Source organism: Alternaria postmessia (genome assembly GCF_024291825.1).
Source record: "Alternaria postmessia strain BMP 2775 chromosome Unknown scaffold_5, whole genome shotgun sequence".
Taxonomy (NCBI): domain Eukaryota; kingdom Fungi; phylum Ascomycota; class Dothideomycetes; order Pleosporales; family Pleosporaceae; genus Alternaria; species Alternaria postmessia.
The window spans coordinates 207,243-234,989 of NW_026260078.1; the positions used below are offsets into that span (position 1 = coordinate 207,243).

Sequence of the window (27,747 nt, forward strand, 5' to 3'; positions counted from 1 at the left end):
TGAGACATGGCCATGTTTCAGTGCTACTGATCTGTTGTGAGGGTTGAAGGAAGTCTTTTTTTTAGTAGACAAAAGTTTACAATAACTGGCAAACATCGAAGCACCAAAACTTGGACACACATCACAAAGAATACGAGCAAGGTTCAAGAGAAAGACTGCATGCCACTATCCCAAATAAAGCAACTCCTTCTGCAATTCTGCACTCCATGTCGCGGAGCAGACTTAAGTGTACTGCGGATTAACAGTCTGCTCGACCCTCGTAGCCAAGTGATACATACAATTGTTACATGCTGAACCATGAAACCGTCCCCAGAAGCCCTTCAGTCCTCAGATGCTGAACTCCAACGTCAGCGCTTGTTCGCTTGATGCTATACGCTATCAAAGAAAGTCAGATGGTAGGGGTAGTCTATGCAATTAAGGAACGCCAGCGTCATGAGCTTTTTAGAAAAGGAGAACAGCGGCCATGGCAGCAAGGCTGAGAGCACCAGTGGCGGCGCTGAGAGTCGAGGCGGCGCCAGTGGAGTCGTCGGAGCCACCCTGCTTGGTGCCCTTGTGGCCCTCACCAGCGGGGTCGATGAGCTTGCCCTCGCACTTGTAGCCACCCTCAATGAGCTTCTTCTCCTTCAGGGGCTTGTAGGTAGCGCAAGTCTCAGTGACGTTGTCGGTGGACTGGAGGTTGAAGGCACCCGAAACGCTGTTGAGCTTGGGGGTAGAGACGCTACAAAGGGTCAGTAAATTGCACGACACAGTCGATTCAAACAAGACTTACTCAGTGAAGTTACCGCTCATGTCGAAAGCTCCGCCGATGCTCTTAAGAGCGGGGAAGCCATCCACCTCGATGAGCTTGGAGTTGTTGGCGATCTGGAGGTTGCCAGAGATCTTGCCGAGCATGGGGAAAGAGACGTTGGACAGGTTCTCGTTGGCGACAAGGGCAACAGCCTCGCCGACGGAAGTAAGGTTAGGAGCAGCGAATGACTCGAAACCGTTGTTGTAGAGACCGAGAGAGCCGTTCAAGCGCTCGAGGGAGGGGACTGAAACTGAAGCACAGAATCGGAAGGTCAGGTTGCTAGCCCAGATGAGGTTGGGTAGGTCGACCTTGACGGCCTCGTTGTTGTCGGCAAGAGTCAGCGAGGTCGAGACGTTGCCAAGCTGCATAGAGATCTCATCAATGTAACCGTTGTTGGCGATGAAAACAGTGTCGACCTCCTCGATGTTGATGCCCTTGAGCGAGCGAAGAGCGGTGTTCTGGATGTCGACCTTGTTGGCCTTGGTGACCTCGGCGGTGAAGCCGATCTCCTGGAGGTTGGGCAGAGCGTTCCACTTGATGGAGTCGACGCTCTTGAGCTTGGGGAAGTTGACAGCGTAGAGACGGGTGAGGCCATCGAGCTGCATCTCTCCGTCGAGCTCCTCGAGGTCGCTGGCGCTGATCTGCTTCATGTCGGAGTTGTCGGTGGCAACGAGGTTGCCGTCGATCTTCTTGACGCCGTTGAGGGAGATGTCGTCGGTGGTGCCAGTCGCGATGGCGATGTTACCAGAGAAGGTGGAGCACGAGGCGATGGCGCTGGCGTCACCGGCGTTCTGGATGGTCATGGTGGCAGACGTACTGCAAGCAGCTGGCGGACTTGTTAGCAAGCAACGAGGCAGTCAATGGAGTCTCGTAGAGCGTACCGTAGGCACCGCTGGCAGCAGCCAGGGCAGGGAGGGCGATCTTCATCATGGAAGGCATTTTGTGTAGTTGGCGTGGGTTGGTAACTGGGAGGAAAAGTCAGCGGACGCGTCGAGAGAGGCGATTGAGAAATGTGGACTGGGCAACACGGACCTGGGATATTAAGACTACTCGCTCGGTTTCAGTTGCGTGGGTTCGGCGGGCTGTTTGGTCGTGGTGGAAAGATGCTGGAGCGAGAGGAAGAATTAACAAGTAAAGCAGGCAGTATTAAACGGAGTAGTCCCAGAGGCGCAATGGAGAAGGCGCGTTCGTCTGTAGCGAGCGAATGTGGGTGAAGACTGAGGGAGGAAGGGCAGAAAGGCATTCAAATGGGGTGCGGCGCGAGAAAAGGGGAGCGCGGTGGTGCCAGGCCAGGCAGGCGCTAATTACGCTAGTAGGGCCGGGTGGAGATCATAGGCGGCCAGAGCGTGCCCACCATCATCGATCAAGCAAGCAAGCAAGCAAGCAAGCTCGCTCAGTGAAAGCTGCTGCCCTGCCCTGGCTGCTGATTGTCCTGCCGCCAACGGACAGCTGGGCAAGTCGTCGACGAGCGCACTTGTTCGTGCTCGCGGTCGCGCTCACGCTCGTGGCTACCCGCATAATGTGTCGCCATGACTGCACCACCCAGGGCCTGTCCCGCGCGTGCGGAGTGCCACAGTGTGGTTTGACAGGCGAGGGCTACCATTTCTTCGCCATGCTCCCCCATCCATGATCCCTTCTCTCCCGCTGCTTGTAAATCTTAGCTTCACATGCCGAGCGCGCTGCTCCCAATTTCAAGCTCTGAACGCGCTGCCTGCCCTGATAAGCTCCATGCACAGCACATGCACCACATGCAAACAGCCTATGGCGTTTGGATCGCCGCTCCGTCACCCTAGGAGACGACCATCCGCTAGACTGCCCGCAGCAATCCGTTGCTCGTCAACGTCTCTGTCCATTGTCGACGGACCTTTTAGTGTTTGCTGGTAACCGCTCACCAAACGGCAATGCGGCACCTTCGCTCCATGTCCGCGCATCCAAAGCTCTTCTTTTGCCACCGTCTGGCCGACTCGAAACACAACAAGCAACCGTGAATTGCGCGGCCTCTGACCATGTCCCCCACCCCTGCCCACCCTGGCACGAGCTCCTACCCAATGGTTTCAATGCGGTTACATCCGATCCGCTTTAGGCAAAGCGCAGCCGTTGCAATCTCTCGAGCCCCAACCCCAACGCCGAACAATAAAAGCAACTGTTATATTTACCTCTCGAGCTTGCCTAGTCGAGCTTGCTGACTGCTTTGAGCCTCGTCTACCCATCTCCCCTTTATGTCCATATCGCCCAGCAGACCTGCATTGTTGACTCATTTCGCTATTCCAGCTCTCCGCATCCTCCTGCGATGAACCGGCTCGCTTATCGACCGTCCCCCCGAGGAACAGCCTCACCATTGATCCATCCGGCCAAGCTATTTGCTTGACGCGCATTGATTAGTCTCTCATTTCCAGCCTCAGGCTTCTGTTCTCCACCCACGCGGCACGCACCCAGCTTCATGTGTCGCTGCCATCAGCTAATATGACGTCGGCATTTGCTACTGTTTCAGTGCCCGGGTTTTTCCAGAATTACCCATTGCTTATCGACATTGCCATTCTTCTAATGCTTGCAGCTACCCAGGCGCGACGCTCAAATCGAGCAACTCTGTAGACCAATCCAACTTATTATCATTTCAACGTCAGTGTGGTCGACATCGCTTGTCAGGTTACTTCTTCCAAAATGAGAGGATATTCGCTGCAACCTTCCCTGATCCGTGTCGTTCTGTTGTTCATCTCATTGCGCGGCGTCACTGGTACAAAACTATCCGGCCGATTGGTGGGTCCGTTTCATGTGCCTCCACAGATGACGGCTGGAAGAATATCGGGAATTCCAGCGTCGTAGATCCGCAACCGGGAGAATTTAGAAAACTGAGTAAGTTCAGCCGCAAACTCTAGTGGTCAACAACTGACCTACTACCTAACGAAGTCGCTTCACTATAAACTTCACCCATAGCGCGATGAGCCAAGCTATAGACCATGAAGTGCACATGGGTGCTGTATGCATCTCGTACATATCAAAACTGATCCGATGTTGCCGAGAAGAGTACTTTAGCTTTGCAATCCTGTGCTCTGTATCACTGCAGAGGTGGGGATAAGAAGTCAGCACATGTCCCACGTATATTTCGTACAGTCACAACTCATATCTAACCACCGTTCGCCCCCTGACCTGTATACCCCTCTGTCGTTGAGTGTTCTCTTCTCTTGTCGTATGCAAACCAACATACAAGTACTTTGTACACAGCATCAGGCAAAGCGCTTCTCAATGGCAAGAGAGTAACACAATCCAGACCGAAGACGAACTATTTAGCGCATGTGGTCGTCTTACCACTATTATGGTGCACTAAGATCGTTGCAGGCTGCCAGCGATGGCTGCTGTCATGCAAACGCCGTCCCGCTCGGCTGGGTGCAAGCATGAATTTCCCTTACGAATGGAAACAACCAAACAGAGGAACACAATGGCAGCATGCATTTGGCATTGTCTGCTTTTGAAGCCAACTTGCTGTGGATATTCGAGGCCAAGCATACCAGAATGGTATGGCATGTTATCGATATTCAACCAGAAAGATGTCGGATGACAATTTCCATGCGCCTACGAGCAAGAACAACCTCCTGCCTGGGTATTTTATTTGAGCAACAAACCCTTGTGCATCGAATAAACCACAAGTGTTGACGGGCACTCTACGAGATGTTTGATCCATAAACCAAGTGTTCTATGCCCAGCGGGGAAACGGCCTGTACCGCCCGCGACCCACGCCCCACCTCTACCCAGCAGTACATCACCCCACCACCACACATAGACCACATGATGTACATGCTTGTCCTACCGCAAGGGCCAATGTGACCCAACACAATGGTCACTTCCTGTTGATCAAGTCTTCTGCAGAACAGTAAGATCCACATCGGCAATCCGCCACATGTACCACATGAAGAGCGACCTAGCAGCAAGGAGATGGGTTAACGTGTGTGTAAAGAAGAGTTTGCGGTAGAGATAAACGCACCTGTATGGCTTGAACTTGGAAGCCATGTCGAGCATCTCTTGCTCGGTCATATATCTGCTTTGCGTTTAGTGGACTGCCCGATACATGAAACTACATGAAGAGTACATACTTCCACTTCCCACCCTTGTTCTTGAGCTTGTTTACATCACGGCCTGCGTATACGGCCATGCCTCGTCTGCAAACACGTCAATCATCTTGTTCAAGGAATTCTCCAAAACAGGGAATAACTCACTGTACACCAAGATCTCCAGTCGAGAAAACATCCATCCTCTTCAACCCAAAACAAGCAAACATCTCTACACTCCATCGTCCCAATCCTCTCACCGCTACTAGCTTCTCGATGAGCTCTTCATCGCTAGCACTAACCAGCATCTCAGCGGAGAGCTCACCGGAAGAGAATTTCTCGGCGATTCCATAGATATATTCTGCTTTGCGTTGGGAGAGACCTGCTGTACGCAATGTAGGGATATCTTTGGTGAGAACCTGGGCGGGAGAAGGAAAAGAAGGGTGTGTCTCAGGGAAGAGAGCAGTAAACTTTGCACGAATTGATGCGGCTGCTTGGCCTGATACCTATAGGTAGATTGTTAGTCATACACATACGTCCAAACTCTTCTCCTCTACAATGGTCTGCAGCGATTCGTTCTGCATATTTCTCCTCTATTTTCCTGATGACAAACAGTATTACCAAGCCATACTTACTTGCTGTCCAATAATCCCCTTTCCCAGCGACTCGAACGGCCTCACTACTTCTCTCAATCCATCTGGACTAAAAATCTCACACTTGTGTCCTCTTACAACTCTTTCTAATTTAGAATCTGTCTTTATAAGAAACTCCTCTGCGTCTTTCAACAGATTATCGATGTCCGTGCTCGCGGGGGGGATGGCACCAACATCCGGCGGGACAATCTCTTTTGCTTTTCGCCTCTTGGCAGGCGAAGGGTCAGCGGATTTTGCAGGAGACGAAGCGTAGGCTTGCACCACGTGCGAGCCATTTGGAGTGGCCAAATTGGCGTTTGTGGTGTGAGGAGCTGCTGGTCGAGTGGTGGGATTAGGGGGAGAGAACAAAGACGTAGAGGAGTAGATGCTGGCACCAGCAGGTGTTGGTGTGAATGATGGTGGTTTTAGTGGCGATTCTGGTTCTGACGTTGACTTCGATACCGCTTTGCGCTTCTTGGGTAGGGGCGTTGCTGGGAGGAATGAAGCTGGATTCACTGAATCCAAGCTTTCTGCTCCGTTGGTAGTACTTTCGCTCTTGGTTGCATCGGGTAATGTTTTGGCAGGCGCCTTTGTGGTTTTGCGCTTCTTCGCAGGTACACTCGCTTTGCTGACTTTCTCGTATTTCGCAACACTATCCTGGGTTTTGACATCCAATGGTACTGGCGTGATATTACTTGCAACGCGAGCTGAGCGTCTCAGAGACATGTTTTGAGGTTTGTACAGAATGTTAGTCGTTCTCGTGAATAGGGAGGTCTGACGTCATTTGGTTAGGATATATGATGGGAACAAGGTTGCGACAACGTACCGTCTGCTTTAATACTCTTGCTGTTGATACAATTTGGTGAATCATGTAGAGTGTTGTTAGTTGCGTGGGTTGAGAGACTGACGCGATGCGCTTGATCTGACGCCTGAGCACATGATAGCGTGGCGCTGACATATCCGGAACCCTGACACTCGGCATTCTCGTTTGAAGCGATCGACACACGGTCCGCTTCTCATAACGACCTGTAGTAAATCCGTTTCGTATGATGTGCACTGCATGTTACACACATTCCATCTCTGTTCTTTTTGGCCGCGCACTTGGTACCTCCTGTCCCTGATAATTGGGTATCGAGAAATTGCATGACATAAGAAAGGGACGCATGAACACATGTCGCTGTAACGTGTACAGACTTGGCCTTTCATTTCTCTTGCTACAATGGATAGATGAAGAAACACCACATATGCCGAGCTTGTTGCGCTTTGCCAACGCTTGCCAGGCGCATACACTGGAGTCATGCCGTTACCGTCCAAAAGAAGTCATTGTTAGCACATAATAAGACAAACCAACTTGCGAGTGTGCCAAGGCTTGTAGAAGCGCATGAAAGCGCATAGAGAGAAAACGAACAAGCACACTCTGATGGAGATGAGTCCTGTACAAAAAAAGTTGGTATGGTACACTCTATCGCGCAGCCCTCAGACTCGATCCACCAAGCTTCAAATTGATCATGCCAGACTCGATATGTACAATCTAGTGTCTACTGCTGGCGGCGGCGTTCTTCTGCCTCTTCTGGATAACCATAGCCTCGAGGTCCTCGCGCTCGTGCATCTCAGCCTCGATGTCGGTGATGAGCTCGGAAAGGTATGGTGTGTCCTTGTGCATTGTCAGCGTCTGGTGTTGATGGTAGTGGCGGTACTCGTACATCCTCAGCCTTGGTCCACTCCTCCTTGGGCAGGAGCTGGTGGGACATGGAGAGCTGCCGTAGATTAGCGACGCTTGCCGTGTCCTGAATGTCTGGTTCGGCCGTACCTGGAAAGCTCGGCGCAGACGGAAGACACGGTCGTAGGCTTCCTGTGGTCGGAGACGCTTCAGGGCAGTCTGCACGACATCGTTCTCCTCGGGGAGCAAGTCATCGGCCCTGCATCATGGATCCCGTCAGCCCATCGGTTCGCAGCCCGCTGTTCTCTCCATAGCATCCGTATGTCCTGCTCTATACGCCGTATGCGTATCGGGGGCTCCGTACCTCAGACCGAGCTGCCTGTAGCCGGCGGCGTTGCAGTACCAGTTGGCCAGCGGCTTCATCCACTTCTGCAGCCACGGCCGCTTCATGATGTAGGGGGCGAGAGACGGGGCAGACATGGTTGCGGTTGTTCGACGGCGGATCCGAGTAGTCGCAGGCGGGTGCTGTCGTCAATTGCAGTTTTGACGGTCGGAGGTGGTGAGGTCGTAATGCGAAAGAAGCGAAAGCCAATAGGCCGGCGGGCAGCGCTTGGCCCGCAGAAGGCCTTCGCCTTAATCAGCGCCTGGTCTCCACCCACCAAAGCAACTTCACTCGTGCTCCACGCTAGCTCTGACGTCTGATCCACGAACCCAGCTCTGCACCGCAACGCAACCCCTCAGCCTTCCTCGCGCACACACACACACACACGCACCGGGCAAAGGCTGGCCGACGACCATCCCCTCCGCGACTTCCTCACACTCCGTCCGCCTGTCAATGGAGCCGAACAATCGCTAGTCATCGTGTTACTCAAGTGCTGCGGGGTTTCCGCAACACTGAGGCACCGCAAAGGGGACGACGGCCTGTATGCATGCACCCTCTGTCTCCGCACTCGGCGCGAATGGCCCTAACAAGTCGACGACTGCAGTATCCCTAATGTCCACCACTGATTCCGAGCCGCCGTCCCCGACTAAAGTTCCCGATCGGTATGCGCCATCCGCCGCGACAGTTGAACCGCGAGATATGTCATCCTCAAACACGCACAGTACGTGGAGTTCGCCCGTTACCGCTCTCGCCGTCAGGGTCTCCAAACTCCCCGATAGCTCCGTCAATGCACTGTGCGGAGCTTCTGCTGGAGTTGCCTCGGGCATTGTAACGTGCCCGCTCGATGTCATCAAGACCCGCCTGCAGGCGCAGGGCTCTTTTCGCCCCAGGACGTATACTGGCCCAACGCGCGCAGTTTATAAAGGCCTGACCGGCACCGCACGAGTCATATGGATCGAGGATGGCATGCGCGGCCTGTACCGAGGACTCGGCCCCATGCTGCTCGGATACATTCCAACCTGGGCTGTCTACATGAGCACTTATGAATCTACCAAAAACGTCCTCTATCCTCAGATGGGTTAGTAGTGCACTCGGCATCCGAGTTCCAGTTGCTGACAAGATTCAACCTACAGAAAATAAATGGTTGGCCAGGACCATCGCCTCTTTGTTCGCTGGTGGTTGCTCGACGCTAGTCACAAATCCCATATGGGTCGTCAAGACAAGGCTCATGTCCCAAGTCAGCGCCCGCGCCTCGCCCGAACACCGGCCGCCGTGGCACTACACAAGCACCTTTGATGCCTTTCGCAAGATGTACCTCAAGGAAGGCATCATGTCCTTCTACTCAGGCCTTACACCTGCACTGCTTGGCCTCACCCACGTCGCTATTCAATTCCCGCTATATGAGTTTCTCAAGATGAAGTTTACCGGTCTGGAGATGGGCCAGACAGACGCCAAGACAGAAGACGTGCACTGGTTTGCTATTGCATTGGCAACAGTCTTGAGCAAAATGACTGCGACTTCTGCGACGTACCCACACGAGGTCTTACGCACTCGGCTGCAGACACAGCAACGGTCGCTACCCTCGCACTCGGACAACCATGTATCGTTCCGGGGAGGCCAACACGACCGATTTCACACTCGCCCACCAGGCACAGCTTCGTCGGATGGTATGATAAACTTACCGAGGTATCGCGGTATCTTGCGAACATGCACCGTCATCCTCCAAGAAGAGGGATGGAGAGCCTTTTACAACGGAATGGGCACTAACATGGTCCGCGCTGTACCTGCGGCGGTCACGACCATGTTAACATTCGAGTCGCTCAAGGCCGTACACCAGAAACTCAAGAACGAGGGTAAGAAACTAGAACATGAAGTCGAGTGATGGCGGACAGCTGGGTCTCGGCTTCCACTTCACATGAACCGATGGGCATATTACGTGGCGTTTAGTCGTGGGTTAGGAGTGGAGATATCCTAGTGAGCACTCCTGTTCTGCTTGTTTATACGTCTGTACATACACGACAGCATCTTCGGGCATTGTCAGCATTAAAGCTTTGGCGTTTGTAGGACAATACGGTTGATTTTCTATAGGTTCTCGCAAGTACAAGCTCATTTAACACTTGATCGAGGTAACCAACTATATGACTGTGTAAATATACCACTACCTATGAGAACGCCCCTAACATGTATACTTTTATCAGACCCTTGCGCAAAGCATGTCAACATGGCGGTCAACGTCGCAAACGCAGCACCGCATACATTCGAGTCTTGATCACCACCAATGACGGTGAGTCGACGTGTCTACACGCAGATCAGCGAGGCCGGATTCACATATGTTGAATTGACAAACGCCCACGCCACAAACCGTGCTTGCCACAGTCATGCAGGTCATCCCTCTCTGAATTGTCCATGCTTCACGTCCTAAACTTCACACCCTTTGCCAGGCTATATCCTTTTTATGTGACTCGCATTGACGATCCTGGCGTTTTTGTCGACATCCCACCGTCATGGCCCATTGTACAGCTCCCGCAGAGCCACATATAATGCCCCCACCTATTCCCATCCGCAGCCACCTACGAAATGGATCAGCATATCAGAAAAGGTTGCACGCTATTCGTTCTATATCCACAAACTCTAAGGGCGCCCCATCGTTTCCATTTTCTCTGAATCTCCTCGAAGAGTTTGATCATGAGTTGACGGAAACACAGAGTTTAGTCAGTGCAGTTCTGGACGGCAAGAACATGAATGGCAAGAAAGAATCTTCATGCTGGGATAGTGGGAAAGAGACCGATACGACGACCGAGAGAAGGCAAACAGGTAATACTCTGGGAGACATGTGCTCCAGTGAAGTTGAGTCCAAAGTGAGCTACTGCGATGGTTACCCAAAGATATTACGATCAGATCCATTAAAGATATCCTCGACAGCTTCAACTAATTATAGTCGAAACGCTACGGGAGATCCAAGTGAGGGTCTTTTCGGGCAAATTGGGGTGCGGGAATGCGTGCCTTCTCTACGAGGAAGTTACGACGGCACAACTTCTGCGACCCGCACGAACCACGCCATCTGCTCCAACAACACATTACCACCCTCCGACTACAGTGCCGAGAAGATGGATACAAATGCGCCGGGTTGCCTCGCACAAGGGCTTCTCAGCCCTCGTTCTGATGAGCCAGGCTCCCCTAGGCAGGCCACCAGCAATTCTGATCGCCCCTTCCCTTCGAGACATGTCAATCTCTCGCTCTTTCCACCAATGTCTCCGTCGACTGGAAATAGAGAATACACACCACCAGGCAGCCCTTTCTCTCGGCCTATATGTCCAATGTCTCCGTTGAGCAATGGGAGAGATGCTTATGGCAATTACATAGCTTCGAACAAGCGGGACTATTTGACGACACATTCCCCACCAACATCGCCTATTAAACGGGTCGTATCAGACAGTCAGGAACACTCTGAACCGGATATCTCGTCACCTATCGTACATCTTCGTGGTGGAGGCTGGAACGACTTCAAATCGTTCTGGAAGACAACTGACACCAATGAGATTGGTCAACCCTTTGGTTCTACTTCTTTACAAGAATCTGTCGACAAGGAGGGTATTCTTCGAGTTGTTTCTCCGATCCACTATATTGAACGTCCGGAAAGTCGAGCACCGCAAAGTGTGCGATCGCAGTTCCCGATCATTCGTGCTGGCAAGATTGACAAGATAACAGAAGAGACGCCAGGGAGACCATGTACCGTCGACACAAGGCGAGATGGCCAACTCTTCAGAGAGATAGGCACAAGGCAAGGCTCGGATACTCCGGACTCTGAAGATACGAACGATAGCTCTATTCGTAGGGCTTGTACCGAGGCAGTCTTTAATCAGTATTTTGGACCTCAAATGTCTCTACCAATAAGAGATGGACCGCGGTCACCTCGAATCGACAAAACCTTGGCACCACCGAATATTCAAAGTGCGCCGACAGGCGAGAATGAGACGTGTCACTCCATGAGCCCTTCGTATCCAGTTGCGAGTAGAAAATTCGCTTTATGGAACAACGTGGAGTCAAAAGAACATCAAGGTACTGATGCTACATTGCGAAGTCATGTGGTAAACCCAAGGGACAACAAGAGGTGGGCCAGAAAACGTCCTCCTCCGCCGCCTATACTCCCAATGCCAAACCCACCCAGATGCCAGCGAGCCGATTCATCCGAAGCCGACGTGTTCGAAAGTTCTGACGATGACAGTTGTCGAGCATCATCATTGCTATCCGCCAGTACTTTGGATGATAACTTGATGGACGTGCTAGGTTTGGAGAAAACTGATGTGTACAGAAGAGTCAAGCATGAGCGTGCTATTCAACGTATACAAGAAGAGAGACAAAGATACGAAGAGGCAGATTGTATATGTGATGTGAACGTAAGACTACAAGAGGAACTGCGACGGCGAGAGCCTGATCTGAGCACAACAGTGCTGGACGATAGCTTCACTGCGGTCATGAGACGCGAATCAACCGACAGACGGCACGACCTAGAGCGTATGGCAGTCTCGGGTGAGCGTCGCCCTTCTGGATCACCTACGCCATCGCGATATCTCCCTCGCTATGGCCATATCACAGCTAAAGCTCAGGTTGTACCCCAACAGCGGAACGCGCAGTACCTTACCATCGGCTACCCTTCTATCGTATCTACACCAGGAGTTGCTGAATCAGCTCCTGTCATAGGTCAGAGCCCTTTGCAGACAGTTCTTTCGAAAGCAGGGGAAATCAGTCGTTCGATTCTCGCTGCGCCTTCAGGCTCGAGATACAAGACGTATTCGAAACGGCATCCTCTGATGGAGTACCAAGAGAAGAAACCACCAGGATTGGGAGCAGATGCTACTGGATGGCCCAGAAATGGTAAATCGTTCTCTACAGCGGCAAAAGGGATGCTCATATCGACTCAAGTACCCAGCTCGGAGACGACTTTTGCTGGCATTCAGCCACCGAGTAGCAGAGGTGGTCAGACACAGCGTGATAACAGGGGCTGGGAGCACCCGAGAGGCAGAAGAGTAAACAAAGTCAAGGAATCGAAGCACAAGCAATGGGGTGGAAGGTGGGGAAGAAGGTTGAAAGAAATTGCAATTCCGGGAGACATCGCACCTACAGGCCTGCGCGGAGGTGGATCCTCCGCTACACCAACTGCAGACACGAACCGTCGCCCTACTCGGTCAAGAGGTGCGACACGGCTTCAACATCCGGGGTTCGCTAGAAGCGGACCTCGTGCACGTTCGTTGTCACCTAAAGCGTCAACAGTTCTCCTTCCCGTGAGCCAACAACTTGAACATACTTTCGCCATTGTAAGCATACCTCTATAAACTGCATGTGAGACATATACTAATCTCGCGCGTTTGCATTTAGACCAGTGGTGCAGTAGGCACGCCGCAAACACGGTTTGATCTGCCAGACAGTGAAGGCAGATGCTTCGTCCGCCGCGACGACGGAGAGGTACTCCCACTAAGCCCTACGCCCGGATCCCCATATCACGATAGACTGAACACATGCTACGAATTCGATAACGCAGATGCTGCGACGCTGAAATGGCTAGAAGGAATACACGCACAGACTGAAGTAATTGCCGAGCCTGTCGTCAATATGAGAGGGGGTAACGTTCTATTTACGATGGGAGAAGCAAGCAGTCTATCATCGCATTATCTCTCCCTAACCTCAGAGGCAATGAGTTTAAACAGTGACAACGACACGATCGATGGCTCGAACATAGACGCCTTGCTTGTGTCGACTACACATCTCAACATCGATCAAATCACCGACGTGGCCATTACGCCAGCCAACGGCATTAGCGAGGACGATATTAGACCCCACTTGTACGAAGCCAATGTTCGATCTAGTTTCAGTACTGACTCTACTATTGAGCTTAGGCTGAAGATGAAAGCTAAGAAGAATATATGGCGGAATGAAGACCAGGCTAGGGCGATGGCGATGGCTATGCATTCTATTGGGTAGGGATACTTGGGGTCTACAGGGATGTGCATCTTGTGTAGGAGAAAGATGGAGTAAAATTGAGTTTTTCAAATGTAGCGAGGGCTATGCGCAAGGGGAAGGCCAGTCGAATCTGGCTCTAGATGGCTATCAGAAAGCTTACATGTGAGCTGGGCCATGAACATACGAGTTCCATCTGAAGTCAAAATTTCTCATATATCTGTATAAAATCCGGAAGTACCTCATATACGCCAAACAAAGGACTTTGTTATACAGAGTTGAGATCGTACCACACAAAACGCCTTGTAATGCCCATACCATGTCATGAAATCATCAGTAGTCGCAATGATCATAATCGTAGAGCGATCCCATGCCCGCGGCTGTAAGAACATACTCAACAGCCTGGCTTCTATCCCAAAAGTACTCGCGCATCCATGTCGAAACCATATCAAGCGCTGAGACAGACGAATTACTTGTCCACACTTTCTCGTGTCGAGCCCAGGCTGAGCGCTGCCAGAGCGTTTCGGGATATTGCTGCTGGAGAACGGGAAGCAAAGGCTTAGGTGCTGCAGCTCGTGTTCCACGTAAGATACCCGATTGTACGAGGTGACATATGCCTGAAGCAATGCTCATGATGGCAATGAGGTTGGGATTCAGACATTGTGAGGTGAGAAATGAGGTCGCCTCCACCGGCAACTCGCTTGACGAGAAGGATCCAGGGATGAAGAGAATGTCGAATTGAGGCGCGTTTGCAAATGAGTTCTGGGTAGACGTCAGTCACAGTACCCGAAAGGATGTTAGTGCGAATGATGGGTAGGAATAGGGGCGTGTGTTAACCTTTACCTCCCTGCCAGACTGTCAGAGATGACTACTTGTGAAAGGCAGCCAAGACCAGGCGAATCCAGCACGACCAAAAAGTTGGCTCTTCTTGGCCAAAGGAGTTGGCTGTACGGGGGATGTATGGGTGTCGTGTTGTTCGTGTTTCGATGTGGAGCAATTCGAAGCTTAGCTCACCGTCACCGGCATTCGCGTGCCAGCCGTGACAGGAAAACTCCCCTCTCCGGTCACACTGACATATCGAATGTCGACTTCGTCCACGGCGTTTTCCATGGCTACTGCTGTGGCGTTCGTTCTGCAGATTCTGTTCCTTCCGACCATGGCGAGCAGGTCGAGAGCGGCTAGATCGGCTAGTTGGACTTGATCGTTACCGAGAACAATGACACCAATGCGTAACGAGGAGCTTGACGGAGGTGCGTAGTGGATGTTGAGGTCTTCTTCAGAGGTCGACGATGTCGTGCAGAAGTAGAACAGATCCGCCGAACTCGGAAACGATATTGAGCTTCTAGGTGGAGACGGCATGAGGATATATAACAGATAGTATGAATGAGTGGAGATTAGAGATAAACAGATAGATTTGTTCCTGATTGGGCGAGCTGGCAGTGTGCGATGTTCTCACCATGTGGCCTCAGGACGGCTTTTATATGACCTTTCCTGTAGGCCCTTCTGCATGACTGAATCCAAGGTAGCAGTGACAAGGGTAGTGGATGCTATACTCAAGCGTCATACGGATACGCATCCCGCGCTTACTTGGAACATCTTCGCTGTACTGCCGATCTGCATTGGTGAGGCCCGGAGCTCAGCCCCTTGGAGGCTTGCTGACTTAGTCCGGTTAGAAGCCGCTCGCGAACCGACTGTTCCCGACCACACCCATGCTCTCGTATAACAAGGCGTCACGTGGGCGTATGACGGTTTCGATGCATCGCTTTTCATTCAAGATGAGTTGAACATGTCTTTGGGTGATGATAGTTGCTCAACTTGAAATGTGGTTGTCTGTGCCATTGCGTATACTGGCGTGCAGAGGCTGCCAGGCATCGCAACTCGCTTCCATACCAGCGGATGAACGCATTCGGTAGACGGCACGAGCAACGGGTGCGCCGAGATGTGGGTAAGCACTTGAACGCATTCAATCATCTCAAAGATGATTAGACGGTGGCTGTGAGCGGAGTTAAAGGGAAATGTCGGAGATGTTTGGAGGGAGCTTGAGGCTAAGAGGTTCGGCGAAGCGCCTTAGAGCTAAGGAACTGGACTCTGCTGGTCAGATGTCGTGGGATTACATCAGTGCCGGAAATTTGACTGCGACAAAGATAGCAAATGGAATAGCGATGGGTGAGCTTGGACACGGTGGCTTCTCGACAAGGGAGCGGCGACCCGGCTTCAACTCGTGGCATGTGACGTCTGCGCACCGCTTGTGGCAGTAGCAATCTGGTGGAACACCGAGATGCCGCGACGCTGTAGGACTATGATGGCGCATGTGCATCACTGTTGAGAGGTTGGTATTATCTCCTAGGTAGATCAAACAGTCTTGCAACAATGATGCAACAGGTCTAATCGAGCCAGAAAGCAAGCTCAGTTCACGTCACATAGCAAGGCAGATGTATGTGGTAAGGGTATCCTTCATTCAATCGCGGTATTTATAAAATCGCTCCAGATGTAGAGGGCCGTGGCGGCAGCACAGAGCTTGCTCGTAAACACGACCGTGATGTCCATCGCTCGCTCCCCCAAAAAGAATTGTATCAGAAAGTCGTCGTACGTGGATCGGTACGTTGCGCTGCCTAGATGTCCTTGGCCTCACCATCAGCCTCGCCAGACTTGATGGTCTTGCCAGTCTTCTTGATCTTCTCGAGGACGGTGTCGTAGGATAGCGAGTCGGCTGCCTGAATCTCGGCGGTCTGAGTCTCGAGCGATACATTGTAGGACTCAACACCTGCGACATGATTAGAGCAAATTTCGCATGGGTTTTGGCACATGCTGCATATCGCAGCGCACAGCTAATGCAAGGAACACTGACCATCGAGCTTCTTGAGCACGCGCTCGATGGCGCCGGAGCAGCCGCCACAGCTCATGGCAACGTTGAACTTGTAGGTGTGCGTCATTTTGTAGGTTGTAAATGTGGTGCGAAGTTATAGAATGATGTTGCTAGCAGTATGTCCGAAGCGTAATGCGGGTCGTGGGGCTTTTATGTGGCGTAGTAGTTGGATTTGGTCGATAACTGTGAAGAGCAGTTGTGACTGGTATATATAGGACTCACTAGCGGATGGACCTGACGAACAACGGAAGCGCAGGTTTCAAGATGGTGTTGTAATTCGGCTAGATTGTTATAGATTGTGGTCGCGCCCCGCTGACATATCGAGCTTCCATCACGACATTCCGGGTTGTGGAACCCGACGCGCCTCAGCCATGTACACTGACCGCATCTCGTTTGACGTGCCGACAATTTGGTGGCATGAAACATGCTCATTGAGGGTCCGGGAGCGGACGATTTGGTTTGATCGCTGATGCCATCGCGTCAGGACACTGTGTCCTTGATCCTGTGACTCGTAAATTGCCGCGTTCGGTTTTACAAGTCGCGCATACTTCAACGCGCTGAGTGTTCAATACTTGGCTGGTGCGAGGCTTCGAATGGTTCGGTTTCCACGGCGGGAAAAACCGAACTCGTCTCCGCCCCGGGTGTCGTATCAGCGCACGTTCTCTAAGACGAACGCGCCGCCTAAGATGGCAGAACACGCATCAGATTCATACAATATCGATGCCGGTATAGGAAATGTCGCATGTGCTGGGCCCTGTTCCTGCAGGTGAATGAACCCTGAGAAGGCGCCCGCCCCACGTTAGCTAGCGCGGGGCTCAAGCTGCATCGCTCACCTATGCCCAACAGCTTGGACCTTGCTGCGGGCGGTGACGTCTTCCCACTGGACTTGTGTAAACAACGCCGAACACCTCTTTCCTATGGCCTCGTGAGTAAAAATAGCCAGGCAGAACACGATAAAATTTACAAAATGGCCAGCAACATCCTGTTCCTCCCGTTCCGACGGTCACACTCGGTAAATCTCACCGACGCGATCAAGCAGTACATATCCTCCAAATATGACCAACATCCAGATATGTTCACCAAAGACCTGGAGACGATCGAGAAGCTCCGTTCGGTTGCAACACACGCCCAAGAACCGCATCCCAGCAACATCCCGAAGCTTCAACAATACGCGGCGCAGCTGATATGGCTGAGTGGGAAGTTTCCCATCGACATTGGCGTAGAGTTCCCATGGTATCCTGCGCTGGGATACAATACGAGCCGGCCGACATCGCGCAACAACCTCCGCTTCGAACTCGCCAACATCATGTTCAACCTCGCGGCCATGTACTCGCAGCTAGCCATGTCGTCGAACCGAAGCACGCCCGACGGACTGAAGATGGCAGCCAACAACTTCTGCCTCGCCGCTGGAGTCTTGTCGCATTTGAGGAATACCATCTTGCCCGAGATACGGACAGAGCCGCCAGAGGATATGGATTTGATGACACTCGAGTGTTTGGAAAAGCTGATGTTGGCACAAGGGCAAGAATGTTTCTGGCAGAAGGCCGTCAAGGATGGAATGAAAGACGCGACTATCGCCAAACTAGCCGCTCGTGTATCTGATCTTTACAACGAGGCGGGAGACGCTGGGATACAATCGGACGCTATAAGCAGCGAGTGGATACACCACATGACGGCAAAGCACCACCACTTTGCTGCTGCTGCTCAATACCGTGCAGCCTGCGATTCCCTCGAAAAGCGCAAGTACGGCGAGGAAGTGGCATGACTACGTGATAGTCTGACTTGCGTGAACGAGGCCCTCAAGGAGCAGCGCTACATCAACAAGGTCGTACTTGCAGACCTGAACGGCTTGAAGAACCGCATCACGGAAGACCTGAAGCGGGCCGAGAAGGACAACGATATGATCTACCTGCTACCCGTACCGCCAAAAGCAGAGCTCAAAATCCTCGATCGAGCCAACATGGTTGTGTCAAGAGTTCCAAAGGAGATAGCTGAGTCCAACTCCATGTTAGGAGAGCGCGGTGAGCTTGGCCCAGCGCTTTTCTCCAAGTTGGTACCTTATTCCGTGCACCTGGCAGCTAGTATCTATGTGGACCGCCGTGATCGATTGGTCAATGGTACCATTGTTGAAGAGCTAGAGGCATTGACCAACAAGATCCATGAGGTACTCCGCAGCCTGAATCTACCTGGCTCCTTGCAGGCTCTTGAGAAGCCACTAGGACTACCGCCAGGTCTTGTAGCACACGCCGAAGAAATTCGCCAGCAAGATGGCATCAATCGTCTCTTACGCTCGATGGAGGATACGAAGAAGCTCATGTACACGGATCAGGCTATCTATCAAGAAGGCGTCGACATACTCAGGTCGGAAGCTGCAGAGGACGAAGGCGCACGACGCAAGTTTGGCACAGAACGTTGGACCCGACCCCCCGCAGAACAAGCCGCACCCAAGCTCTATGCCCAGATCAACGAAATTGATGGCTACTTCAAGGCCGCCACCAACAGCGATAATATTGTGAAGACAAAGTTGAAGGAGAATGAGCACTTCATACGCCTACTCAGCGGACCGGATCACGAGCTTGAAAACTATGTACCAAGCGGTAGGAGACCCGCAATCACTGGAGATGTCGAACGCGAAGCTGGCAAGCTTCGTGGTAGCTTCAACGAGGTCAGTAGGCTCGAAAGCAGGCGAAGACGAAAGATCGAGGCATTGCGAACAAAGGCAAAGCAGGATGACATAAGTAAGTGTCACGCATCTTCACACATGCCATATCCTAACAGTGAGCTAGATCCGGAATTGCTGCGTGAAGCTGCTCGCTTAGAGCGGGAGTACCCTATGCAGACAATCGAGGCTGTGCAGTTCGAAGGGCTTTTCGACAAGCGTCTCCAGATGTACGATGCCGACCAAGACATGATCAAAGACGAAGAGAATGAGCAAACAGAGGCCATCAAGCGACTGCAAGATGCAAACGCAGCATTCTTAATCGCTCGTCGCGGCGACCAATCAACGAAGAAGCGTGAGCAAGCGTTACAGAACCTGGAGAATGCATATTTCAAGTACAAGGAGATCATCTCCAATCTCGACGTTGGACGAAAGTTCTACAATGACCTCGCTAAGATCGTGAACCGATTTAGAGATGAAGCGCGGACTTTTGCTTACAACCGCAAGTCAGAGGCGTCACACCTGGAGGGGTACGTGAATGTCATGGTCAGTTCCAAAACATATGCTAATGTTGCTAGCGATCTTACTACACGAATGAGCTCCCTCGGCCTTCAGCAAGCGACGACGAATTCGCTGCATCAGCAGAAACAGGCAGACGCACAAAACCCAAATTATGGTGCCACTGCACATGCAGAGGAGCCATTAGCAGCTCCAACGCCGACCAGAGCAAACGTACCTCCGCCGTCCGGTATGTGGACACCAGAGGTTGGAATTCGATTTGGTGGTGTGCCTACATCGTCTGGCAATGCTCGACCTTCGGCTGGTCCTCCGCAGGATGGGCGATGGGATCCTGCGCAAGGTCTGAAATTTGGTTAAATTGCGGGCCTGAGGCGGCAATTCATTTCTTTGGACATTATTCTTTAGGATACCCATTGTAAGAACAGAAGCATTACATTGCTCCGACTATGTTTCTAGACTTTCTGTTGCTGTGACAGATGCGTAGCGCGTGCGAGCTACTAGGGTGCATAGAGAACACGGGACGCTGGCAGAACCAACGTGGTCGCAAATGCACTGACCTGTGGATTTCTTTCCCAAGTTACTGGTGGCGTGTTTTGCACATGGGCTCTGTACAGCACATTGTTTAGCACATGGAGGGGAAAGCCAAGGTTTAGACTCGATGTATATGCACGTATGCGGCTCCGCGAAAACGTTTCCCTGGGACCAAATATACTATTATTATCGATGGTAGCAATGCATCTCACAAAATTGTCGAGAATGGGAATAAGGGCTTGGTATGTGGGGAGATGGAAGTCCGCCTTGAGGAAGTGTGCCTTGCGACATTGGTTCGAGTGAGGCAGTGCAAAGAACGCTGCTGTGGGCCCCGGGTAATGACCTCACGGACGCAACGGCTCGCTGGATGGCCTCCGCGCACAAGAATCGCGCGGTCTGTGAGATTGGACCAGTAGTTTTGCAGTGGGATTGATCGCCGAGGGGGTGATATCGAACGTTTTGTGACGGCTCGGCATCATTTTGGTGTTCCTCAGCGGTGTCTTCGACCGCCCGGTTATTAGACGCTTCACCAATGGACGGGCTCGCGTGAACCTGCGCTTGTCTTGCAGGCGAGCGATCTTGTTGTATAAGGCTGGGGGCTGAGGGGCGAGTTGCACTGTTATTCCCAAGACCTCGAGTGACAGTAGCGGTCAGCTCGATTCCACCGAACCTAACAGTCCTGAGTCGCTTTGCGATTATCACGCGCCGACCATCAACTTCGACCAGCGCGTAATCTCTCAGGGACTCCTACCCGCGCTTCCTTGTCGCCATTGCTACGGCCAACGTCGAGCTACCTCCTCAAGCTTCACTGAACGTCACAAGCAGCAGGCAGAACAGCAACGCATAACACATCCCCTAGCTTATCGTTTCACGTCTCTCGAGACTCTGAAACAGAGGAATACACAAGGGAGCTTTGCAGCGGGCTCTCCCATTGCGGGGCTAATAATAGCGGACTAGGCCGCTTCCAGCGTCGTCGCTCTTCGTGAGGTGGGCTGTGTTCTGCGACCGACGACAACACTGCGCCTCCTTCACACTCACCAGCCTCAGCAGAGAAGCCAGTAAACAGAGGACATTGCGTGTTCCTGGAGGGCATCGGACCATTCACAGCTCGCCCTTGATTCTTGGTGTTTACGAAGCTCTCCACGCTGGCCCAAGCGCGGCCTCCAGGGCTCACTCCTCCACATCCCACCTATTCTTGGGAACACGCGAATACCTACATCATGGATATCCAACAGCGAGGGCGCTCTCCCTCAGTAGGCCAGCGCATTCATAAGGCGCACTCTCCCTCGCCCAGCCCACATGCGCCTTTCCAGCACCAGCATAACGTCGGCTTGGGCTTCGATTCTATTCAAGACCCATCCTCGTACGCAGTCACAAGCGCGGGGCTGAACAGCACCCAGTTCCTTACCACGACCCAAGGACAGCAATTCCCTCAGCAGAACAGCTTTGCCGACCCAAGCTTCTTCCAGGCTACTCAGTCTATCTCGCAGCATAATACGCCGCAATTTGGCCCCCAAGGCAACAACAACAACATTTCGCCCGACCCACTTGATATTGCGAACTCTAACAACCCCGACTTCAACAACTTCTTCCAGGGCAACGACCTTGGCCAGAACCAATCGCTTCCGTCGTATCTTGGGAATACGCTTGACCCACACATGCTCGACGCTCAGTCGCAACACAGCCAATCCATCAATCCCTCAGATCTTATGCACCAAATGGCAGCCACACAACACAACGCGCCTACGCCTCCGCACCTTCTGCCCAGCATGAACAGCCACCAAACCCCAAGTCCACATGCGTCGCCAAACATCAACCAGGGTCCGTTCAGATCACCAGGGCACTCGCGACACACGTCGTTGGATCCCAGCGCAGCATATGGACAGATTACAGAATGGGGGCAGATGGCAGGCGGATTTGGCCAACATAGGTCTAGGTCTAGGGGCAATAGCGATGCTGCGTCCTCGGTACACAACTCCCCATACCTGCACCACCAGGATAGCCTGGATAACGATCAGCCGTCACCCCTCCTCCATGCGCAGAACGATCCTCAGCTGTTCCAGGACCCTGTCCCAGGATTTGACCGATTCAATCTGAACGGCAGTAATGCGCATATCAGCGCGGGTAACAGCCCGCATATCTCGCCTCGTTTGCTCCCGCAGAACCAACAAGTCCTTCCGCCATTCCAGCCTGACACTTTTGGCCTCAACCAGAACATGAACCCATACGCGCCTCCAGACATGAATGGCTACCCAGGTCAAGCCGAGCCGTTTCCCTCACTGAACCAGCCTGTGCCTGAGTTTGGTCAGGCCGACGCCATGTCACCGCCAGAAATCAATATTGACTTTGCACCGCCGTCGCGACAAGCGAGCTTTGAGCCGCCGAAGCCAGAGCATCAGGTAGATGCGTTGAGCCCACCAGACAGATGTAAGCAGTCCGATGAAGTCGTGCAAGCATTCCTAACACTATACTAGCACGCAGCCGGAACAGAACTCGCGCCAGATCTGATCCCTTCAGTAGTGCCAGCTCGCGCGCATCCACGCCAGGCTCAGAAGTGCACCGTTCACTGTCTCCCAACGCAGCAAAGTCTCGTTCTCCTTCGCCCTCGAACAAATCCTCGCGCCGTTCGTCTACATCTAGCGTGCCGAACCGCGACTACATACTTGATCTTGCAGATCCATCGCGACCTGCGCCAGCCGATGGGTCGAACCCAAAGCGCACACAGAAGCACCCTGCAACCTTCCAGTGTACACTGTGTCCGAAGCGCTTTACGCGGGCGTACAACCTCCGTTCGCATCTGCGAACACATACAGACGAACGTCCGTTTGTTTGCAGTGTCTGTGGCAAAGCCTTTGCCCGCCAACATGACCGCAAGCGACACGAAGGCCTTCACTCAGGCGAGAAGAAGTTTGTATGCCGTGGTAACCTCAAGAACGGCAACAACTGGGGCTGCGGCAGGCGCTTTGCTCGTGCAGATGCCCTCGGACGCCACTTTCGATCTGAGGCAGGTCGCGTGTGCATCCGGCCCTTGCTCGAAGAGGAGGCGCGTGAGAAGGGCGAATGGGATGGCCAGAATCAGCAGCTGAACAATGGCAACGGCATGTTCGCGCCCATGCCAGCTCAAAACTTCAACGGCATGATGCCCGGGCAATCTGGCTTCGAACCGTTCCCTCAGGCGGGTGGCATGCAAGCTCCACAGCCCTTCCTGCCTGCCGCACTTCTGGCTCAGTACCCTGCACTTGCGGGCATCCAGTGGGACCAGCTCCCGGCTGGGCCACCCGATGAAGATGGCGACGCTAGCGGTCGCAGCAGCTTTGATGCGTCTAGTGGAGGCGAATACTTTGAGGAAGAGAGCGATTACCAGCAGGGGAGTCAGCAGCCCATGTACGCTGGCGGCAACAACAGCGGCTGGGTAAGCGACTCCTACGACGGGCGGTGATGTTGCTTGTCCGTCCTCTTCCTTTGCTCTGGCGGCCCTTGCTGCCTTTACGATTTTCGAATGCTTTCACGACTTCATTTCACGATTCGTTTGGATACCACTTTCATTGCTTCGCACCTCAGGGTCATTGATACCCCCCGGATTGGAGAACACGAGGGAGTTTTGCTTTGGAGACGATGGGCTTTGAGGCCTGTTTGTTGTGGTTTTTTACCTTTTGGCGTTTTAGTGCCTGGTTTAGACGAGAGTAGATACCACACGAAATGCAGCTTTGAGCTTGAACTTGATCTTCCCGGGGCGTTGGTTGCTAGGAGATGTGTTTTCCTTTGCTTTCTGTGCCGCACGTATCTAGAAGCAAGCATGCCCAGACTGCTGCTGACTGGTTCGTTACTTGCGACCTTGGTGAGGCTTGTGCTCGGTCTGGATGCACAGACTAGGTTCGCAACAAACTGCTACTGCCTTTTTACGACCGTTCGCGTGACCCCTAGACCTTGCGCACCACATGTCCACAACGACGCTGCGATCTCCTGCAAACCATTCGCTACTGCATGCGGCTAACACTCGACGTCTGGCGATCTTATCGAAGCAAAAAAATATTCTTTTTCCCCCCTCAACACCAAAACTGATCCGACGACCACCTTAACAGCATATAATGGCGAAAAGAAGGCAAAAAAAGACAAAAAGATCGGATGGGCCTGACCGGGATTCGAACCCGGGGCCTGTCACATAACAGATACACTGTATCCAGGTAGGAAACCCCTGAGAGGATTGTTAGATGGGGGAACAGAGAGGAGATGGCTGGTGGGCTGGCTTACGAAGCGACAATCATACCACTAGACCATCAGGCCGATTTTGCTGTTGGATGGCAAATTTTTGGGGTCCGTAGTACTAGTTGTTGATGGTTCGTAGTACAAAGGCCAAATGATTGCAAGCGGTGCTGTGGAGCATGTTGGTTTGCAATGATTGCAGCCGGATTCGCTACGGAGGCAAGGCAGCTCATAGCGGGGCAGTTGTGTGTCTTAGTCAGGGCGGTGGGACGCATCTATTCATGGACTCCACAGCCTCACAGCCTCACTTTACCCTATTGGGAAGACTTTGCGAATGGAATCTCAAAGTCATGGTCGAGAGTGGCCGTCTGTGCTACAGAGGTTGGTCGATAGGACACCGAGCTGAAGCCGCTGGCCCTCCACAGCTCCAAGATGCGAACTACCAGGCGCAACACCACCACTACCAGATTATATCATGCTTACAGGCAAGGTAGGCATATATGCATCACACGATCCCGATCTTGACGTCTTGGTAAATTACTATAGGCTGGTTCCCATCTCCTTATCGCCCGCCTCATTTGCCCAGTCAAGTGTCACCGAAAGCTTGTGCGCACTGGGTGGAGAGCCGATCATACAGGCACAAATACGTACTGTGCATGGTGACGGGAGGGAGCCGACATCGCTAAACCTATGGTGATCCCCCCTGCAACTGTGCGCTCAACAACTGCTACACCGACATTTTGGCGCCATTGTTTGCAAGTCAAGCAACATCGCGACAGACATGCTCTGGGTCGTCTGTCCGTGGCCATCTTCTTTTTGCTTCAATCGGATGCTGTACGAGTGTTCAAGACGTGAGACGGTTCATTTGAGCACGCTGCGACCATGATCAAAAGTGCGGGGGAGACGTGCTGGGCATGCGAGAGTGGATCTCTTCCATTGGCTCGGGCCAGCCCTTGTGCCACATCGAGCATAGTATCTGGCCCAAGCTCCCTCTCTGCAAGCTCCCATCCACTGAGCACCACGGAGTCCAACGCTGCATCCCCGATGTGGCCTGTCGTTATGAAGTGAACAATCCACGAGGGTGTCCTGAATCGCTGTACAGCTCACTGACCGCTCTCCGTAAAGATTCCAGAACGCTGGCCAAGGAGTCTAACGTGGTCGCAGCTGCCATGTGTGAGGCTGGAGGGCTTAGAAAAAGGACTGCTTCCCCTCACTGTGTCGCGAGCTCAGCTTGTCATTCCTGTCCTCTCAACACCTGTTCCTGTCTACCGGTGCATCTGATAGCGCTTCCCATTCTCCGACGCCTTCCGAACCGCATACCTGCGTCACTGAAACCTTATCGTCTTATAAGCCACTACTAATCGCTCGTCTTGCTTCTTTCAAGTCCTACTACTTCTTCGCGCCCAGCTGCATTCCGCTCACAACAGTGCCCACAAACCTCAACATTACACACATCTTCGGAATGGCAGCCTCAAAACCCAGCGTTCGCATCATCAGTGCCCTCGCCGGCCCTCGCCTTTTGGGTCCTCGTCTCACAGTTCGCCAGCTGTCAATGACAGGTTCGACTTCGTCGTCATCCCTCCTCACAACCGACAAGCCGTATGCTTCAAATCGCCCAGCTGGGCCTATCCGCCTTCACGGCGAGCAAACCATCCCAGTTCCCGAAGCCACCGAGACCGGCAACAAAGTCCGACGCTTCAACACATCGAGGAGTTTGAAGTCCGTCGGCGATTCCAGCACACTGGACTTTATGCACTTCCCGGACTTCAACCCGGAGACCCGAAGTGCGCCTTTGGGAATTAGAGTCCCCATCTTACCATGGGCCAATGTTGCTAGCCGGAGTGCTGAGAGCGAGGATTCCGTGAGTCTTACCCTAGCCTTAATTTTCTGCTCATTGCGCAAGAGTACTAACGAGAGAATTCCTAGATCCCCATGCAACCCACTATCTACACCGTCTCTGCTGACGGCACCCACATCCACTCCCCCTCCGCAATGTCTGAGATGACCGACTCAAACCAGTCTGCCTACCAGGGTATGGCTGAGGCTGTTGCCAGTAAATTCACCGCGACCCGCCAGGAGGGAGAAGGAATGGTGAAGCAGATCTGGAATGATCTCATGGAGGATCTCGCTGATCTTGCGAGTGGCTCAAAGCGTGGGCCCAATAAGGTCTAGGCGTGGTGTAAATATCTTGCAACGGATCCTGTTGGCGAACGGCCGTCTTGACATGGGTAACATGGATTCCGGATTGCACCGGACTTCCGATGGCTATCGTGTGGGTCTAGGCATGGGTACTAGGGGGATGATTTTCGATTTCTTGGGACTGAAATGGAAGGGTCTAGCGCGAAGTGCTCGGGCTTATGAGATCACGAAATACATTTTAATTGCTCTTTGGCTAGTCTTGCCTCCTCTTCCGCTGCAGTTGTTGAACCAGATATGCGTGAGTACAGTATGAAATGAGTAGTTGTCCTTGGTTCTTCAAAAGATCATTTCGCCTGAGAGTATCGGATACAAAATAACAGTATCTGGAAAGCGTTGTAAGCCAAGGAGCCCAGAACCGATCAGTGATAGTAAGAGTTTACTAACCATAATCTTTGAGTAATTCATAATCTTCGTTGAGCAACAGATCCTCCATTATATACTTCAAGCTTCTTGTGTACCATGTTATCTTACCCCCAGAATCTGCCACGTCTTGAGCCCTGTTGAAAAGTTGGGTGTTACCACATGACAAATGGTATCCGAAGGATTAACCAGTAGATAAGCAAGTATATTGTGCTATGGAAGTTCAGCGGTATGTGTACAGCTGATGACTGCAGCAGGTTTGCTGGTTCTTACCAAGCTACCTAAGGGAATTGAGAGGCGAAAGTGAAGTTGGTAGCCCTGAGGCCGCCAAACATGTAAAGTCCTCCACTAACGGACATATTAAGAGAGCAGATCGTGCAGACGACGAAGCTCTTGAACCCCAAAAAGATGTCTACACCAATCACTTCCTCTCGACAAAGTCTATGGAGGGTAAAAGGATGCGACTTGGTAGACGCTAGGAATGGAAGACGGCTCGGGAAAGTTAGAATCTGGTTCGGTGGAAAGCCATAATACCTACTTAGGTAGTGTCCTCGTTCTGTTTACTTCGATTAGCAGTTAGCCCCGTACCCAGAGATTCTATACTTTTATAACAGCTAAAATACCTCGATACGCACTTGGATCAGATGTTGCAAAGCACTTGGGTTCGCAATTTGGTTCCGTTCCATTTACCACCAAAAGCCTCGAGCGTCACCCTCTTAGTAGTATCGCTAGCTTTTTACTTTGTTGGATCCTTCGGATGTGCTTGCAAGATGAGTTACAGCGATTCTTCTGATATTATCCTGACCAAAGTTCTGGACCGACCAATCGTATTGCTTGTTGGTAAACTCCGCCACTCTCAGCACCGCCACATCTGGCTCTATAATTATCATTGGCTGAGCGGGTGACGCGAGCATTTACGTGTCAAGTCTGCGGCGCACCACGTCCGTCGAG

General features: G+C 52.4%; 9 protein-coding genes across 9 annotated transcripts; 4 read left to right on the top strand and 5 right to left on the bottom strand.

Moving 5' to 3' along the window:
- Positions 1–441: 441 nt before the first annotated feature.
- Positions 442–1,726, bottom strand: J4E82_001332 (uncharacterized protein; the record flags this gene model as incomplete). The annotated part of the gene is made up of 3 exons (XM_051727647.1): positions 442–718; positions 770–1,613; positions 1,669–1,726. The coding sequence occupies 3 exons, from the start codon at positions 1,724–1,726 to the stop codon at positions 442–444; spliced, it is 1,179 nt and encodes a 392-aa protein (XP_051592492.1).
- A 2,910-nt stretch (positions 1,727–4,636) lies between these two features.
- Positions 4,637–6,333, bottom strand: J4E82_001333 (uncharacterized protein; the record flags this gene model as incomplete). The annotated part of the gene is made up of 6 exons (XM_051727648.1): positions 4,637–4,703; positions 4,767–4,820; positions 4,876–4,941; positions 4,999–5,336; positions 5,466–6,236; positions 6,289–6,333. The coding sequence occupies 6 exons, from the start codon at positions 6,331–6,333 to the stop codon at positions 4,637–4,639; spliced, it is 1,341 nt and encodes a 446-aa protein (XP_051592493.1).
- A 660-nt stretch (positions 6,334–6,993) lies between these two features.
- On the bottom strand, positions 6,994–7,602 carry J4E82_001334 (uncharacterized protein; the record flags this gene model as incomplete). Its single annotated transcript, XM_051727649.1, has 4 exons — positions 6,994–7,116; positions 7,166–7,219; positions 7,273–7,381; positions 7,487–7,602. The coding sequence occupies 4 exons, from the start codon at positions 7,600–7,602 to the stop codon at positions 6,994–6,996; spliced, it is 402 nt and encodes a 133-aa protein (XP_051592494.1).
- A 514-nt stretch (positions 7,603–8,116) lies between these two features.
- J4E82_001335 (uncharacterized protein) lies at positions 8,117–9,386 on the top strand (the record flags this gene model as incomplete). Its single annotated transcript, XM_051727650.1, has 2 exons — positions 8,117–8,582; positions 8,638–9,386. 2 exons carry the CDS (start codon positions 8,117–8,119, stop codon positions 9,384–9,386), a joined length of 1,215 nt encoding a protein of 404 aa, XP_051592495.1.
- A 4,406-nt stretch (positions 9,387–13,792) lies between these two features.
- On the bottom strand, positions 13,793–14,818 carry J4E82_001336 (uncharacterized protein; the record flags this gene model as incomplete). The annotated part of the gene is made up of 2 exons (XM_051727651.1): positions 13,793–14,221; positions 14,474–14,818. 2 exons carry the CDS (start codon positions 14,816–14,818, stop codon positions 13,793–13,795), a joined length of 774 nt encoding a protein of 257 aa, XP_051592496.1.
- Positions 14,819–16,071: 1,253 nt separating this feature from the next.
- Positions 16,072–16,392, bottom strand: J4E82_001337 (uncharacterized protein; the record flags this gene model as incomplete). Its single annotated transcript, XM_051727652.1, has 2 exons — positions 16,072–16,223; positions 16,308–16,392. The coding sequence occupies 2 exons, from the start codon at positions 16,390–16,392 to the stop codon at positions 16,072–16,074; spliced, it is 237 nt and encodes a 78-aa protein (XP_051592497.1).
- A 900-nt stretch (positions 16,393–17,292) lies between these two features.
- J4E82_001338 (uncharacterized protein) lies at positions 17,293–19,860 on the top strand (the record flags this gene model as incomplete). The annotated part of the gene is made up of 4 exons (XM_051727653.1): positions 17,293–18,068; positions 18,102–19,063; positions 19,112–19,514; positions 19,563–19,860. 4 exons carry the CDS (start codon positions 17,293–17,295, stop codon positions 19,858–19,860), a joined length of 2,439 nt encoding a protein of 812 aa, XP_051592498.1.
- Positions 19,861–21,254: 1,394 nt separating this feature from the next.
- Positions 21,255–23,473, top strand: J4E82_001339 (uncharacterized protein; the record flags this gene model as incomplete). The annotated part of the gene is made up of 2 exons (XM_051727654.1): positions 21,255–22,461; positions 22,509–23,473. 2 exons carry the CDS (start codon positions 21,255–21,257, stop codon positions 23,471–23,473), a joined length of 2,172 nt encoding a protein of 723 aa, XP_051592499.1.
- A 2,226-nt stretch (positions 23,474–25,699) lies between these two features.
- Positions 25,700–26,409, top strand: J4E82_001340 (uncharacterized protein; the record flags this gene model as incomplete). Its single annotated transcript, XM_051727655.1, has 2 exons — positions 25,700–26,098; positions 26,164–26,409. 2 exons carry the CDS (start codon positions 25,700–25,702, stop codon positions 26,407–26,409), a joined length of 645 nt encoding a protein of 214 aa, XP_051592500.1.
- Positions 26,410–27,747: the final 1,338 nt, after the last annotated feature.